The 17,579-nt window shown below is 40.5% G+C and overlaps 1 protein-coding gene across 2 annotated transcripts in view; it reads left to right on the top strand.

Moving 5' to 3' along the window:
- Nucleotides 1-17,579, top strand: part of PARVA (parvin alpha) — a 60,375-nt gene that overhangs the window by 27,614 nt on the left and 15,182 nt on the right. Inside the window, exons 1-6 of one of the 2 annotated variants that reach the window (XM_083862837.1) lie at nucleotides 823-1,159; nucleotides 11,782-11,871; nucleotides 11,971-12,041; nucleotides 12,643-12,745; nucleotides 14,673-14,813; nucleotides 16,741-16,856. In XM_083862837.1, coding sequence (XP_083718963.1) covers nucleotides 1,132-1,159; nucleotides 11,782-11,871; nucleotides 11,971-12,041; nucleotides 12,643-12,745; nucleotides 14,673-14,813; nucleotides 16,741-16,856 — 549 coding nt within the window. In that variant the 5' untranslated portion in view covers nucleotides 823-1,131. Of the gene's footprint in view, nucleotides 1-822; nucleotides 1,160-11,781; nucleotides 11,872-11,970; nucleotides 12,042-12,642; nucleotides 12,746-14,672; nucleotides 14,814-16,740; nucleotides 16,857-17,579 lie in introns of those variants that run through there. The other variant, XM_083862836.1, reaches the window with a different exon arrangement.

The raw sequence follows: 17,579 nt of genomic DNA, 5'->3' as shown, positions 1-17,579 counted from the left end.
TATTCCTAAACAGTAAATATCCCTCCGTTCTCCATACTTTTCTTTTGGCACTGCTATTTTAAATGGAGCTCCACTGGAAATTAGAAAGGTAACTACTTTCCATGACTTAGGAATGAGCCAGGGATGTGTCACTTCCCTCCTCCTGCTCGAAGTTGAAACAAACACTTAAATATTTTATAGCTTCTGAAATGTTTTAGTCTGTAGAGAACTTCATAGGAATTTGATTTTGAGCCCAAGTAAGTAATTGCTTTAGATTATATTTTCATTACTATCCCCCTTTGGAAGAACCCATAGACCATAAAACTAGTTTATTTCTTACCAGTAGTTTGTTATTCTTTTGATGGCTCATACCTCTCCTTTCCCCTGCTTTTTATATGCTTCTACCTATTTCAGGGCTTAATCCTTCTTCCATGTGAGTGTTGCTAACTATTTCAGTAGGGAAGTATTTGTAGAGAGAATACTGTGATCAGGATCTGAATTTGGTAATATCACATGTGCATCTCAATTCACACAGCAGGATTCAAGTAATGCCTGGTGATCAGACTTTGTTTCACGACAACAAAAACTAAACCAAAAAAGAAAAAAGAAAAAAAAAAAAAAAGAGAGAAAGAAATTAAGAAACTTCCCATCCAGTGTTGCAGTGTCTATGCATAGACTTTTCCTATGCTTTGAGGGGAACTCTGCCTTTATTCAGTTACAGGGGGGAAAGGTACAAGTTACCTGGAACAGAGACAGACTGAGATCGCTAAAAACGCGTGTTTTGCACTTGCCCTTTGAGCACTTTGTTTAGTTGTATGACTGATAACGAAAGCACACAATCAAAACTGCATCCCAGCCTTCAGAACGCTACTCACCAAGCTGCAAAAAGCAGATTTCGTTTCTTTTGCAGATGGTCTATGAGTCTCATGTGGCATCATATTAAATTATATAGGCAGTCAGTCGCTTGTTCTGAAGCGATGCTCTGAGCCGGGAGTTGTGATGTGCTTGGACCATTCTGTTGGAAAACAGGCTCGAAAGCTAAAACAGCTCCTCTGAAGAGCTGCAGCACAGGGACCTGCCAGGGGCTTCAAACACCTCAAGGGCTGCAGTTCCCCCTGGGATGCACTATGAGGGTGGCCCAGCGACCCTACAATGGGCTGTGGAGCATTTTGCCCTAAAGGTAGGAGCCCAGACTGACTCATGTGGTTGTTTTGCTTTTCTGGTTATTGCTTTATGACCCTGTAGTTTTACAATGGTAGTTATTTTTGGTTTGCAGTATTTTGAAGATAAGAATGAGGGTTGATTTTCTTCTCACTCCTGTCAGACTTCGTTTTTTCTGGGTAAAAGAAGAAGAAAATACAGCAGTCTGTTAATATTTAATGGTATTTCATAAAAGTATTTCTGCAATATGAAATAGAATTAGCTGTTTCATCCTAGTGGTGTTTCATAAGATTATGTGTTTCTATTAGCTTCAGTTTGGTACAAATGCAGCCTTTGGGTAACACTGGCTCCAGTGTGAAAATAGTGATTTTTCTCAGCTGAATTTCCACTCAGGGCAAGTTGTCATTTGTAGTCAAAAGCATGCTCAGGATAACAATTTTCAAATGGACTATGCGTTATGCAGTCAGTAAGTTTTAAAGCTCATGCTTATTAAAAGGAAAACTTCATGGTACTATGCACTTTCTAAGAGGGAACAGTAACACAAATTCACTTATGACATCAAAGCTGAAGGCTGCAGATTATTTCTGGGAAACTCCAAATGTGTTATTGCCATGAAGTAAAACCCATTTGAGGTTATTTACGTGGATGATTGAGTTGCAGGTTTAGGTATGTGCACCTGCAAAGTAGGAAATACAGCCACAGGTACTGTTGGTGTGATTGTTCCTCATGATGAAATTGGTTCCTTGGCAATGACAGCAACTCAGGAAATGTATTTAACAGGTTCACACAGGGGTGTTTCCCTTGTCTGACAGCTCTTGACAAGTGCTAGCAAGTGCTGCTCCGAAATTCCAGCTTGTTGGAGATCTCCTGGAAGAGACAGTGGCAGTGCATGTGTAGTTCAGAGCTGGGGCTTTACCCTTACAATGCTGATCTTCACAGAAACACCACAATCAGATGAACAGTTCAGTGAGGGGGTTTGTTCCAGACAGGGCATTTGGAAGTTGGAGCAGCTGTTTGATTTTATAAAGAAATAAACAAAATTAGGAATGTGCAGAGAGCACCAGACAGGGCCTGTGAAGGGCAGGATGAAAATCATTACTTCTGGTTTATATGGAAAAAAGGATGTTTTCTTTGCCATGATCAGGGTTTGGAAAGCACGAGGTACAGGTATTCCTGTCTGCTCTGTCAGGCTAATGTAACTTTAGAGACAAGCTTTTAAAGCTGTATTTTAAGTGCCAGGCTTCCATTTTACAAGTGCAGTTTGTCTCCAGAAAGGAAACATGTAGATGCATTCCTTAAACTAGAGCTGTGGGTTTTTTCTGTGCTGCAGAATGAGGATACTGCTGTTTCCTTCTGTTAAATTAATTAATTCTGATTAAAGGATTTGAAAACCTAGGCTGGAAGGTGTTGATTTATTTCCTGTGCAAATTGAGAACAAATTCTGCTTTCCTAAGCCAAACACAATTTCTAGTTTGTGCTACCAAAGTCCTGTCTTGCATCATCATCATCTTACACTTTTGTGTAAATGTGTTTTAGGAGGATAGTACAGCCATGCTACTGATCACACCACACTGTGATTTATGCCAGCTGACCAAAGTCCTCCCTCCAGCCAGGGATTTCCACAGACAGCCCTGATAGATCTCTTTTTATCCCTGAACTCCCCTAAGTGCTGTATGGCTGGGAAAAGCAGAGGGGCGTCCACACATCAGCTGTGCATCTTGATAATGCACACTCAGGAGAAAAGGATGGGGAAGGAAGTTTCCCTTTTCCCAGGTCCTTGCTGTAGCAGTCAAAGCCTGAAGCTTTTCTGCTGTCGAATGCATGTTAACCTCCACGTTGCCCAAGAGAACCCTGAAGGGCAGTTTAGTCTTCAGGATGCTAGAAGATATATTTCTTCCATTTTAAGGTTTCATTTTTCTGCCTTTTACCAAATCCACCCTTTTTTCTTTCAGAATGTGTCTGAGTTTCTGTTGATCCAGCCAAAACCACAGCCTATTTTTGCCATGTTGAAGGCCTGCCTTTAGGTCCCAATTCCCAAATTAGATCCCAATGCTATCCTTGACTACAAACTTCAATTCCCTAGGGCATATTGCAGGGACTTTAAGAAACCATCTGTGTGTTAGGCACAAATATTAAACATAGCAAGAAATTGAAAATCTTTAAAGCCAAGGGGAAAAACAGAATTAGATGCTGCAAGTCAGTTCTGCTCCTGAATCTGAGAACCATGGTTAGATACTCAGGATTGACACAGAAGGTAGCAAAGAATGGACTGCAAACTAGCAGTTATGCAAATAAGTAATATATCTACATATTTGTATTAATTATTATTTGTATTTCTTCATGAGACTCTTATCCCATCTCTCTTGTGTTTGCTACTTCTCCAGCCTATGGTCAACCCCAAACTTCATCCTATTCAATTTTGAGAGTTAAGAAAGATCTTGAAGCATGAGAAGCTCTCATAAGATACCAAAGTGGGTTTGGGTTTTTGGGTTTTTTGCCTTCTGAGGTGTAGAAATGGTTGGCCACTTATTACAAATCTTTTAATCCTTTGTCAGAGATTTTGCCTTGAAGACGATAAGATGCTTACCTCAAAACACAAGTAGTTCTAGGAACTGCAGTTTGAAAATGGGGGCCATGTGTGACACATAAACCAGTTTGTGGTCTCTGAGAAGCTTTAACTTTCCAGTAAAAGTAGTCATTTTTCTATTTCTTTCAAGAAAAAGCATTCATCTAGATTACTGAGATGCAGTGGGTCTCTCTAAACTTTTTCTCCATAAAAAACAAGGCTTATACACACACGAAGAAAAGAGCAAGAAATTCAGGAAATCCTCAGCTTGCTACTAGTGTGCCCTCACATTCCTGAGAACTATTTTTGGGTTTTCTCTTAGGAATAGCTAGAACTTGTTGAGCTGGGAAAGACTTCTTGGAACAGATCCTTGGTTTTGTCTTCTCTGCATGAGCGCCTCTTGTTGATGTTGGAATAGCTGCTCTTAGCTGGTGGGTGATTCACAAAATGAGGCAAGTCAGCTCTATAAAATCTGCTTCTCCACTCCACAGTGTTTGGAAAAAATTGTTGCAGCAAGCTGGTGAGTGTGTAAGAAGAACAATTTCCTCCACTTGCACCAAGAGATCTGGCTGCCTCTCCTCTGGGTAGAGCTACCTGCAGATTTGTTGTGACTTGAGAAATACCAAAATATCTTTCCCTTCTTCTCTGTATGGCCCCAAGTACTCCATGTAATTCTGAGATCCCTCAGTAAATCAGCTCAGAGATCTCTCAGTAAGTTGGAATCCTGAGCTGTCAGAGGATTTGTTTCTATAAAGTTCTTTTGCTGTCAAAGGATTTGTTTCAATGAAGTATTTTGCATGTAGGGGTACCTCGTGCAGACCAACTAACAACCTGTGTGTTTCTGTTGCACAAACACCCTGCCAAAGTAGCTGAGGCTCTCTGGAGTTTGTTTTGGGATCAGATTCCACACAGCACATTTTGATAAGAACTTGGAATGCTCACAGCATTTCTCATATGCATGGTTTGTTCTTCAGCAGGAATAAGAATCAGCATCAATTGAACTCTTGTCTGTATTTGTTCCCAAAATTGCCTTTTGGGACTTTTTAGTAGGGTTTTAAGCACTCCTGTAGGGTGACAGGCTTTTCAAAACATCTGCAGATATTGCTTATGTATTTTAAAAGATGTGTTGAGAGGATGTGTAGAAGGAATGAATGGAATGACTGGAATCTGTGTCAGCTTGGCACTTCACTGCTTATTACGTCTTAGAAACTAGAGGGGAATTCTGAGAAAGAACCTTCATCCCAAATGAAATGTGAAAGCTTAATGAAACTGGCAAAAGAGAATTGCATGTACTTTTTTAAAAAAAGACTGAGTTTGCTTCCTAATTTGTTGGTTTTTACCTACCCAGACCAGACATCTGTCTGTCTGTGTGTCTGGAGAGGGGTTTTTTCCCTGCCAATTGCAAAAAAAGGAAAGGAACAGCAAACTAGTCCTGAGTTACTTGAGAGTGGCTTTGGACTTTAAAGAAAGTTCAAGGCTAAAGGCATTTAAGTTGTTTTGCATACAGGAAAATCAAATCATAGCATTTCTTCCATCTCTCTTTGTGAACAGTATTACTCCTGTTCCTTTTGTGTGCATGCCATGTTTGGTTTAATGGAGAAATGAGAAAAGAAAATAGATTCTTTTTTGGAGACTGAGTACTAATGCAGAAACATTAAAGGCAGGCACATTGTTGTCAGCCAGTTTGCATATTTATTTACTTTTACAAATGGTTGGCTTGGAGTCAGCAGTTAATGGAATGAGAATGATGTTCCTGTACAGATCATTTCCTGAGAAACATTTTCAATTACAAACATATCTCTGCTTTTCTTCTCTCATTTGTTATGTCTTGGAGAATAAATGGGGAGTAGCATTTACAACTTAAGGTTTATGTTCTGAAGACAATTTTAACAATGATCCCCACATAAAAAGGCCCTTTTGTAGTTGCAGACATATGTTTATGATGTTTTGTGCTGTGAATATCAAATTTCTGGTGGACGCTGTGTCACACTCTGCAAACTTGTAAACATCTATAAATCCATTGGATTATTTTAGTACCATGTGTAATGCAGATTTATTGTCTTTTGTGTGGATTTCTTTTGTTTCGGAGTTAAAGTTGAGCTGCCAGAATCCATATTTAATGAATTATGTATTCCAGAAAATTAGACAGTACTATTTTAGATTAATATTTCCTTTTCCCTTTGTGAACATGTAAGATGCACATGCACAGGTATTAGAAATTAACATTTTGGATAGGTAGCAGAAAGCAATTATGTGAGTTTGCTTGACTAAATAGTATAATTCTGTAAAAGCCTGAACTATGACATTTTAAAAATGTTTTTGCTTTCTTTTTTCTCACGTTCTCTAGCTGTCTTAAGTAATTTTGGTCAGTTTTTTTTCATTTACCAGTTACAAATCCAGAATTACCCCACTGGAATTGTATCAGTTTATAGAAGTGGAGTATGTGAGATGGAGCAGGAGTCCCGCTGAGCCAGTGAGCTGGTATAAATCAGCACAAATCCACTGAGATCTATGTGGATGCAGTCATTTACACTCAAGTCTGCATTACAGGCTATCAAGGCACTACAAGAACTAAAGCTGCTCTTGTGCACGAGTGGTTGGTTACAAAAGCAAACCATCAAGGTCATGGGCATTTACCAGAAATTTGCACCCGATAAAGGGAATGTGAAATCAAAACCCCGATTCATCTAAATTTGGCTCAGCTATAATTGAGTGTATGTTTTATACAAGAGCAATAAAGACATTTCGTGCTGAAAATCAGCATTTTTCTAATCTGGCTGTAATTTCTGGCTACATATCTAAACGTATGTAGTGTAGGCATGCATGTTTGAAAGTGGGCATGCATACAAATATCTGGGGTTATTCTGGCAATATGATGTCTGCAGCCAGCCTTCCAAATGGTGCTTGTTCCAGGAAAAAATAGTTTAAGGTAGAGACATAACATGTCAAGCTGCTGCCTACTGTAGCAATTTAAAATATAAGGTAGATTTTGACTTTCTTATAGAAAGCCTAAACTCCTGGAGTCATGTGAATGTCAGCAAATCTCAGCTTCCACAACAACAAAGCAAAACAAAACAGAAAAAAAACCCCAAGAACAACAAAAAATCCCAACCCAATGTATGTGAAACTTTAAAAATTATGAAGATCTTTGATGGAAAATCTTTATGCTAGAGAAAGAAAGGCAATTAAAGACCTGCAGAAATGTTATGTGTGTATATATATATGTCTGTAGGTGTATATGTAGGTGTATATCTATCTAAACATCCTGGGTTTGAAAGATTGAGGTTAGAAGCAGTGTGGCATTGTGCTCCTCCAAAATTATGGTTTGGTTCTGGTTAATAGCACGCTTTCAGAATTCATCCATTTCTGTCCTAGCATTTCAGTAATTTGTATTTTGTAAGTACAGAACCAGTTACACAGGAGAAGACATGGCTGGAGCACTCAGAGGAGAGGCTGTTTTACTCTGCATCTTGCTGCATTTGTTTCATGATTCTTCAGATGGCTATAAAATACATCTAAACCACAGAGAGCGCACTGGATGATGTGACATTGCTGAGCTCAGTTAAATAATGAGATGTGTTTCATTCAAATCAGAATAACTCTAAGCCCTGAATACTAAATAGGGCAGTAAAAAGCCTTCAGCACACAAAATAAACGAGTAAAAAAACCCAAATGAAACTGTCTAATAAATACAATGTGGAGCAACAGGCTGCATGTACTGGAGGAATTAAGGCAATTTGAACCGTATGGGCAGCGCTCCACTCTCAGATGTGCAGCTCCAATGGCAGATGGATGCACACATCACAGGGCAGGCTCTGGCTCGGAGCACACGCCTGGATTTGATAGCATAGGTTTATGACCTCGTAATCCTAGAGCATCTAAAACAGTAAGAGTTCCATCCAGCTTAAAATAGCTGCTGTAGTTGCTGTCGATAGAGGCTTGCAGGCTCCCCAGCTCTGGGGCCAAATTTGGTGCTGGCATGATGGAAGGAAGTCTGTTGACAGCTGATAGCAGTGGAGTTACACTTGATTACATCATAAGAAATTTGGCACGTGGAGCTGAATCAGAAGTCTGAGCAGAAATGTCCATTCCTCATCCAGAGTTAAAACTGGGACTTTCACGTTGCCAATCCACAGAGATTTGTCTGGCCCAGATGTAGCTGTTGCTTTTAAGGGGCTTGCTGTAAAAGTGCATTCCCTAAGTTCCACTCAGCGTGGTTACTGAAAAAAATCCCTGAAGGACATTTTGCTTTCATGTCCAAAGGAATGAAGTCCCTAATCTTCCCAATCTCAGCAGGATGAGCATGAGCCCTGGGAGCTGATGAACTGGGCTGATCTGGGTCACAGCAGAGAGTGAGAACACAAAGGGATCTTCAGCTCTAATTGCTGGGCTTGTCCAGTGGCCAAGCATGCCCTGTGTCCAGCCTGGACACAACCCTGGATGCTGTCCTTCACAGTAGCGCTGCTCTGGCTCCTGGCAGCCTGTGTGGTAGAGATGAGCTGCTGCAGGTACATCCCATCCCCTCCTCCCTTCCTGGTGCTTTATGCTGTAAGGCTCTGAGTGCAGCTCTTACTGATGCTCCAAAGCCATCCCTCAAAGTATTTCAAGAAATTAGATTATGTTATGTTAATTTCAGCTGCTGCAAAAATTACCCCAATCCTGTGTTCTTTCTTTTTATTAAAATACTAAGTTGCTGAAGTGATTTCCATGAACATTAATTAAAACAAATTAATGAAAAGCAGCTGAAAAATGGACTCCTGTACTGAAACTGTGGTATGCAAACTCTTAACCTCAATCACATATTTGTGGTTGCTCTATAAACACCTAAGTGTATAGCAGTGATTTGTCATGGTATTTTTTGATGGAAATTCTTAGAAAGTGAGGCTATACTACATAATACATTTTCTCTCAGTTTACATACAGCTTGATATTATGCATGTGCTTACCTGCTCCACTTAGTAGTATTACTAATCTGCAGTTAAATCTTTGCTCTTCAGTACTGGGAAAGAAATTAAAAAGCTGCTCTCAGGTTCAGGATTTCTCCATCATATTTTCTGCTTGTGGGAGACAGGAGGGCAGGAGGACCCCTTATCATGACACTAACACCATCCTGAGAATGCACTGCAGAATGCAGAGGCTAAGGAGGAGCTGTCCTCTCTAAAAACTGGATCCATCTGGGGTCTGTGGATCATCTGGAGATGTGCTGTGTAGGTTCTGCAAATGGCTCTGGCAGGTGTGCAGAATGTCTGTGCTTACAGCAGTGTACAGAAAGCAGAGCTTAGCCCCTGCTGTGCAGTAAATGTAACACTTGCATTCTAGAACATGTCAATGTTTTAGCTCCCCATGTATATTTATTATTATCTCATTTGTATTTTATGTTCCCTTTTCATGCAAAGATGTGGCTGGGGTTTGTTTGCTTTCTCTTATTTTCTCCGAGAATATGATGGAGGTCATGTTATTAAAGGTAGAATGTTGTGCACGTCAGAGAACAGGTATGGCAAGGTTCAGTGGGTCTTGTGAAGAATTCCTTACATGACCTTCAACCTTGAAAGGTCCACTCAGTCTCCTTGGAGACTTGTCAGCAAGCTCTGCCAGCAGGCTGCTCCCTGAAGAGAGGAACCAAAAGCTTTCATTACTGCCCTTCACTTGGAAAATGAGCTGACTGCTTTCTCCAGTGTGTCTCACCCAAGCAGAGCATGCAGCCCTTTGGGACAGGAGAGCTCAGTGGGGGCAGTTGGCTTGAATAGATTTTATTTGCTGTGCTTCCCCTTGGGACCGATGTGAAAAAATCCCACGTTTTCTGCCTGGGGAGTTTAGTGCGGAAGTCCTCCGTGAGCTGAACATTTCAGAGCAGAAAGACCTCCACAGGGAAGTTTTCTACCCGCTGACATTTTTATGCCCATAACCATTTTGAACAAAAAAAAAAAAAAAAAAATTAAAAAAAAATCAAAGAGTTAATGAAACCAACAGTGATTTTCTCTAAGGAGTGCTAGCAGTTTCAACAATTGCCATTAAGTGCAAGCAGTTCCCAAGACTGTACATGCTAGACCAACTTCATCCTTGCTATAACTCCTCAGAACTCAGTGGAGTTACATGAGGGATTAATTTGGTCCATTGCTTTCAGCCATCAGTTTTAGAGAATATACAACAATCGAGGGAACTATTATTGTCAGCATTGTTTTATGACTCTGTAGAGCTGCTCAGTATTTGTATGTTATGGATACATAAGCAGGGTGAGTGTATGGACTGAAGTTATGGGTTCAGTGTTGAAGGAAGTGGATTTTTCAGAGTTATTTTTGTACCATAAAAAGTAATAAACATTCTAGCAGCCATTATTGCTGTGTGTCTTAAATAGATGCTTGAATACAGCTACACAGATTCTTGAAGCATGCACAGAAACATTTCAGCTGGCAGACCACAAAACATTTCATGAAGCACAGAAAATGTTTGGAAATTTCTAAGTCCTGTTATCACACCAGCTGACTGATGATCACAGTGTTCATGTGAATTTAGCTATACTTGCTGCATCAAGGAAATTAAGGCACAGAGGTGAAACTTCCAAAAGCTAACTTATGAGGCAGCCATAAGGGCAGAGACAAAACAGAAGATCTTTAGAGTACTTCTCTGTTTTCTTAGTAATCAAGTTGTCTCTGTAATTTTCAGAATAAACAGAATAAACAGCTGGTAAATCTGATCTGTTGGATGGTGAATCTTGCATCTGCACATAAGTCAGATATTTCAGTGCATGTCAGAAGGTGTGGACACTTGCCTGAATCTTTAGGCTGTATGTAAGATTGTTCGATGAAGTTATTTAAGTTTAAATTCTGCCTGGAGGAGATAGCTAACAACCAGTTCTGTTAAAGGTGTGTGCACTGGAAATTGAGTGGTCAAAGCAACATTACTTACTGGTCACGGATAAGACAACAAGCCCCTTTTCTGGTTTGGTAAATCAGCTTTGCACTGATTTCTTGCTCACAAAGCAAGGTACAAACTGGTGTGATCCCTGCTCTGGTTCCCTCCCTGCTCAGTGCTGGGAGTTCTTCCACAGCACAGGTTTCTGTGTTGGCTTGTTGGGATTTCTTGCCCTCTGTTAGGGAGACATGTTTGGGCAGTGAAGGAGGAGTTTTGTCTTTGCAACCTATTAAAATTTAGGTCATCCAGAGGAATGAACAAAGTTGGTCTGGCCTGTTCTACAGTACAGGACAAGTGACAGGATTCCCTTCACACCACTTCTCTGGATCTTTCTGGACTTTTCAAGAACATTGTTTTTTGTAGAATTTGGGGACTTTGGCTGAGTAAGACCTTGTCCATATTTCCTGACAACTGCTGGCATCTCCAAACTGTGGGCTCTCAGATTACTTCCCCATTCCTATGTCCAAGTTCTTTCTCAACCTGCTTCGACTCCACACTAAGGCAACATTTCTAAGGGTTCATCATCCTACACTGTGTGTCCTGTTGCTGTGATTTCTGCTGAGGACAGGTCAAAAACACAGGGCAGAAGCACCTGCTGCCTGCTCCAGCTGGACAGTGCAGACCCAGCAGCATCCTGGACGGCAGAATGTGCTGCTTGCTGTGTGCTGCAGCTGCACCCTGAGCCCAGAGGAGTTCCTCAGCCTGGTAACCCCTGGGTGGGCACACAGCCACATCAGCTCTTCCCAAGGAGCTGAACCTGAAGCATCTCCAGAGCCACAGGTGACATACTGAGAGCAATAACCATCTCCATCCCTTAATGAAATGATTCATTGGTGTGAAAATGTCAGGACCATTAACATGCGAGTGGGCCTTTTAAAAATTTGAGGACTTTGGGGCATATCCTAGAAAGGATTTGAGGTAATTGTGTTGCTTCCAGCACCGTTATCCATGACAAATGTATGCATACAAGTAAAGGTTTGTTGGCTGGGCCTCCCATTTTTGTTAGCTTTACTTTATTGCTGTAATTACACCCAGTGGCTTATCTAATAGAGTCATGTTCTTATAAAGAAATTAAGACAATTAATGCTACTTTTAGTGAGAGTGGAATAGTAAGTAAAATTAAAATGAAATTTGACCAAGCTTTTTCTTTTTTTATTCCCTAGTGTCTGAATTACAGGAAGAAGGAATAAATGCCATTAACTTACCTCTCAGTCCCATTCCATTCGAACTAGACCCTGAGGACACTATGCTAGGTAATTCACTACAGTTTTACATCTCAACATGAAAGCTTGATGTAAAATGAAGTGTTGTGCCTGGGATAGTTTCTAATGTTTTTCTTTTAAACCTTCCAGAGGAAAATGAAGTCCGAACAATGGTGGATCCAAATTCAAGAAATGATCCAAAATTACAAGAACTAATGAAGGTAATGAAAGTGTGTTAACCCTTTCAGGAAAGTGGATCTATTTTTTAACGCCTTCCCTCTTTCAGTTGAACCCTTCAAAGCACTAGTCAGATATTAATTAGTTGGAACCACGTGGTGTGTACATCCCAGTGAAATGGAGAGGTCATTTGTGGCAGTAACTTTCTCTAGATATGGCACAGGGAGACTTAAAAATTTCTGTTAAAATCCTGAGTCCAGAGTGTCAGTCCCATCTGGCCCCCAGTCTAAGATCACACTGACTTTCGTGATTTTTGGGGTTAGAACTTTGGCAGGACGCTTCTTTAAAATCAACTTCAGCACTTTTTGCTTCACAATAAGATGTTAAAATACTACTGAAAGCAGGGGGAAGATTTCACTCCAGAAGACACTGCAGCAATTAGTGTTTGTCTAGACTTTGTGGTGCATTGGCACAGGCACCTCTGATGAGTCCTTTCTGAGTCTTTCCTGCTTGCTCCTGAAGGTATGTCATAGTGTATTTTGAGCCACTGCAGCTTTGGTATTCTTTCTGCTAAGAAAAATGACATGTGTTTTAAATTGCAAATGAATAGTGTATAATACTGCCAAATTTGTATTTCCCACATAGGTATTAATTGACTGGATTAATGATGTGTTGGTAGGAGAGAGGATTATTGTGAAGGACTTGGCTGAAGACCTGTATGATGGACAAGTCTTGCAGAAATTATTTGGTAAGAAAAATGCTCATGCACAGTGTCGAGGCACTTTGTCAATAAGTGGATTGTCTTTGCACTGTCTAAGCACTTTGTCTTGTTCCTGCCCAGGAGCCTTAGTATCATCTTACGTTTATGCCACTAAGTGATATAAAAATAGCATTGTGTTGTGAGACCCCTGAGCAATGGGCTGTGCACAGCCCTCTTGGCTGCAGTGCAGCTGATGGGAACAGCACAAAGCCTACCTGTGGTGCTGCAGGGGGAGGGATCTTGTCTTGGCAACAGTATTCACTCCAATTAAATTTATTATCTGCATATGGGCTGCACAAACTTCACCGTATTACAAGTGGAAAGTAAGTTTGAAGGCAAGGGCATTCTCAGTACCATGGTGGATGTTTTTAATCTCTGCTCGTTCCACACTAGAGTTTATTCACATCACAAGGTTCCTTTGGAAAGTTGGAATTTCTTTCTGGTTTGGTGTCTGGATTTTAACATGGCTGAGGTAATGGTGCCCAGTGGACTGCAAACTGGGCTTCAGCTGAGAAACAGATAGAGAAAAGAAACTGCTAATGCAGAGTTGGCATGTGCTTTTTACGCTGTTGGCTTGAAAGTCATTTTCTTAGTTATTACAGCTCATAAAGTCTCCAGTAAATTTCTTTCCAGTATCCTAAATGAATCTTGAAACATCATGTGAGCACTTCTAATAAAGACTTCACAGACTATTCCCTTCTATGAATGGTTAAGCTATTGAATTTATTTGTGATGGACTGGATATGCCCAGACTGAGCAATTGGATTGTCATGGGCAGACCTCCAGTGACTTCACCCAAAATTCAAAAAATGTGTATCAGACACAGCCTGACTCTAAATATGCATATACCAATCCAGCATTTGTTGATTTCAGAGGAATCTTTTCCATAACCCTTAATTCCTTGTGGATCAGGTCTCTGCTTACTAAATCTTCAGTCTTGTGGGGAGACGGTGCACAAACTGATTTCTGAGGAGGTGCAAGAAACCTATGGAGATAGCAGCTCTTAGTCAGGACTAGGAAGTAGATGGATTAGGAGATAGCAGTGTTTTAGGCTGGATTAGGAGATAGCAGCCTCTTAGGCTGGTAGTTTAGGCACACTCCCTTTGGGAAGATACTCAGTTGGCTTTGATGGGAACAAGGTCAGCTCTTACCAAAGAAGATATCTCTCAAGAAGATACTCTTTTGTAAAAGTAAATTAATAAGCATTTTGTTTCTAGTGCTGTCACCAGGGAGCTGCTATATTTCCTTTGCTTACTCTTTAAGGGTAAACAATAAACCAAGGATGTATAATATATAGCAACTGTACTAATTGTAACAGACCAATTCATGAAGTATTTTAAAATCTACTGCAAATTTTGAGTGCAGAAAATGCCTGTGTTTTCATAGAGAGAAATTGCCTGAGGTTATAGTTGTTCCCATGAAAACTTGTCCTTTCTTTGATGCATCCTCTTCCTCTATGAATACGGAATAACTTCAGTTTTATCACTGATAGGCCAAGTAAATTTTTTATCTCCTGCATCTGGGGTAGAAGCTGGGAGGCTGAGACTGATGAAATAAATCTTAGTTGGTGTCTGTTTCCTAGGTTTGATGGTCTGCTGTACAAGCCACTTGTATGCAGAATAACTTTTATCCAGCAGCAATAGAAATAATGGGCCTTACCTCCAAGTCTGGGGCTCTCTAAAGGGAGTTGCAGAAAATGTTTGTTAGCCAGTGGTGTGGCCTTCCCCTTATCAGTGTGTAACTTAATCTTATCTTTAGGAGCTCAGAACTGCAGAGGGAAAGTGGCTCTGGAAAAAGATATAAAATTAGGAAGTCTGATGTCTCCTGAATGTTCCTCTGGGTGTATGGAACATCTTTGTGTTCTTCATGGAGCTGACAATTGTTTTTCCTCCATTTTTTTCTTCTGTCGCTTCAGAGAAGCTTGAAAGTGAGAAACTGAATGTTGCAGAAGTTACTCAGTCTGAAATTGCTCAGAAACAGAAGCTACAGACAGTGCTTGAGAAGATCAATGAAACCCTCAAACTCCCTCCAAGAAGCATTAAATGGAACGTTGACTGTAAGTTTTGTGTTTGCTATACTCTCATGTGTTGACAGCTGGGAGTTTGCAGGTGCTATCTGGAATTCTGAAATATCCAGTAGTAATGGAGGGCTGAAACTTGGGATTTATAGTAGGAGCTGCTCTGAAGGGCACTTCCAGATGTGCCACTCTACCCTCTTTACTGGTGCTCTGCCTTAAGTTTCAGTTTGGTGTCTTCTCAGAGTCCATCCAAGTGTGGTGGCTTTGCTCTGAGGTCCATGTGCCTGCCAACTGAAGTTTTGTGTTGCTGAATTGGCTTGTTGAAACAGGCAAGTAACTGCAGAAAGGAGAGTTAGGTCCTAGAACTCTGTGGGAAATTTGCAACACAGATATGAATAAAATTTCTGAGCATTTCAGGCTAAGTCTGAACTACTGGTTTTGATTACAAAACTCTCATCAAGACGAGTTCTGTGCCCTTCCTGTTCTGTTGTATTAAGAATGAGCACAGCAGTACCTGACAGCAATGCTTTCAGTGGCCCAACACGAGACACTTCCATGGGTATGTACTGCAGAAAGTAGGTTATCAGTTTTAGAAAATTAGGCCTCTTAATCTGTTTTAAGTTTGGTTTTCAAAATCATTTCGTGCTGGAGAATACCTTGACCAGTACATCACATTTTCCTTGTCTCCTGTACCTCTCTTGTGCTGAGCAGTTTTGTATCCTCTCCACGGTCCATTCACGACAAATTAGTGAGAAGGAAAGAAAATTCTCGAGGGAGGAAGGGTGAACATTTGGAAATTTGACTTTCCCCTTTCTGTGGTCCTGCTGAATTTTTTATCCCCTTTTTTTTTTTTAACCTCCCCCAAGTTTTCTTTCCATTCTGTGTTATGCAGCTGGAGGCGGGGTCTTTGGAGTGGCCTGACAATTTAACTTCTAGTTTTAATTTAATGTTTTACATGTGTTTTAGAGCTGGAATAGAGACAGAGAGCAGCAGCTGGGCCCAGCTGTAGCACACACGGGTGGTAGGCAGACAGACATCTTTGTAGTGTTCTGCTAAAGCACCTCAGCCATGACCATGGGCATTCCAGCAGTATTTGCCAGCAATGCCACATTTTATATGAGTGTGCATCTCCATGGCATAGCTGAGACTTGCACTGCAAGATTATGAGGAAAGTTATTTTAGTGAATCTGATCGTGTTTCAGCAGTGCAGTAAGGTAGTACTTAATGATTAGTTCAAGTAAAAAAAAAACCAAGTGCACTGCAGTGTCAGAGATCTTTTAGGAATACTGCTCTGGGAAATGCAGAAACAGAAGAAGAAAGGCAATAATAAGGATTGGCAATTATCCGCATTCATGCCAATGGTTTGATTCTTGATCAAGCATTTCCTACAGTTCGGTTTTTGATGTCTCGTAAGTTGTGTAACTGTTAACTACCCATTTATGAAACCTGCTGCAAAAAAGCTTCAATAACAGAACTAGAACAACTTCTTGAGGAATGTTTGAGTCATTGAGTTTAATAAGTTACTGCTTAAGGCTTGCGCCAAAACAGGCTCGTTTATCATCCTGCAGACATTGTGACACTTAAAAATGAATAACTGCATGTTATGAGTACAAAAATACCTTTCTGATAGTCCATAAATCCTTATTGAAATAAAGGGAATAAAAGAGAGGCAACGAGAATGCAGAGACAGCACTTAAACTGTTGTACATAAAATCTGGCTTTTGGATTAGCTTTAGATTTCCATCTCCACAGGCCTGTGGCATCCAGACGTGTTGCAAAGAACAGTGCATTGGTGCTGACGCATCTTGCAGGAGGCTACTACAGATGGGGTGCCTTAAAGGTACCCCCTGGCTCCAGGTGGCAAGAGGAAAAGAGTCCCAGAATCCCTACTTCCCTAAGCAAAAGTAAAAATCTGTGCCCTAGTTACTCTGCAGTTTGTAACTTGTGCTTTTAATATCTACTTCAGCTGTTCACGCGAAAAGTCTCGTGGCGATACTTCATCTTCTGGTTGCATTATCTCAGTATTTTCGGGCACCAATCCGACTCCCTGACCATGTGTCCATTCAGGTGGTTGTTGTGCAGGTAAGAGAGGCCTTAAACAGCTCTTCATAGTGTCTTGAAGTTGGCTGAGGGGTTTCTTGAAGAATGCATCCGGAATTTCTGGCTAGGTGGGCATGCATGTACATCTTCCCTGCTGACCATGCTTCAACCAGAAAAAGGCACAACTGCTTTCCCAGATTGAGCTCACAATATCTTACTTCGACTGTGAAGTGGCCAGACTGTGACATTAAAAATATACAAAACATTATTATTGTTGGAATGTGTTTATCACCCACTATGATCTCTAGAATTAGTATTTTCCCCATTTTTTGACGCTCTTCTCACTTGTGTAGAGATTCAAATCATTCTTGGCACTCAATGATGAATTGTCACTGTTTATTACATTCACATTCATGTTAGGTGACTGACTATTCTTTTTCAGCCCTGTGCATGCTAATTTAGTCTGATTACAGTGTTGGTTTTCTCAAAAGCATGCAAAAAAATCCCCATCAACTAAATCTTTTGTCAGTTTCCTTATTAGAGGCTCATCTATTCAAACTCATCATGTTTTTCTGTTCATCATTTTTCTTTCAGCTGAACTTGTGCTTTCTCTATCTTATTTGGCCTCTTCCCATTTAATCTGCTTTTCTTTCTCTCCAATTAACTTTGCCTTTATTCTTCACACTGCAACTGTCTTTATTTATGTCTTTTAAATGATGTTACCCTAAAGTAACTGATTGCAAGAGCTATTGCTCAAGTTTTGTG

This window comes from Zosterops lateralis (genome assembly GCF_965231275.1).
Source record: "Zosterops lateralis genome assembly, chromosome: 6".
Classification (NCBI taxonomy): Eukaryota; Metazoa; Chordata; class Aves; order Passeriformes; family Zosteropidae; genus Zosterops; species Zosterops lateralis.
The sequence above is the reverse complement of the archived record's forward strand: the minus strand, read 5'-3'. Positions and strand labels throughout refer to the sequence as shown.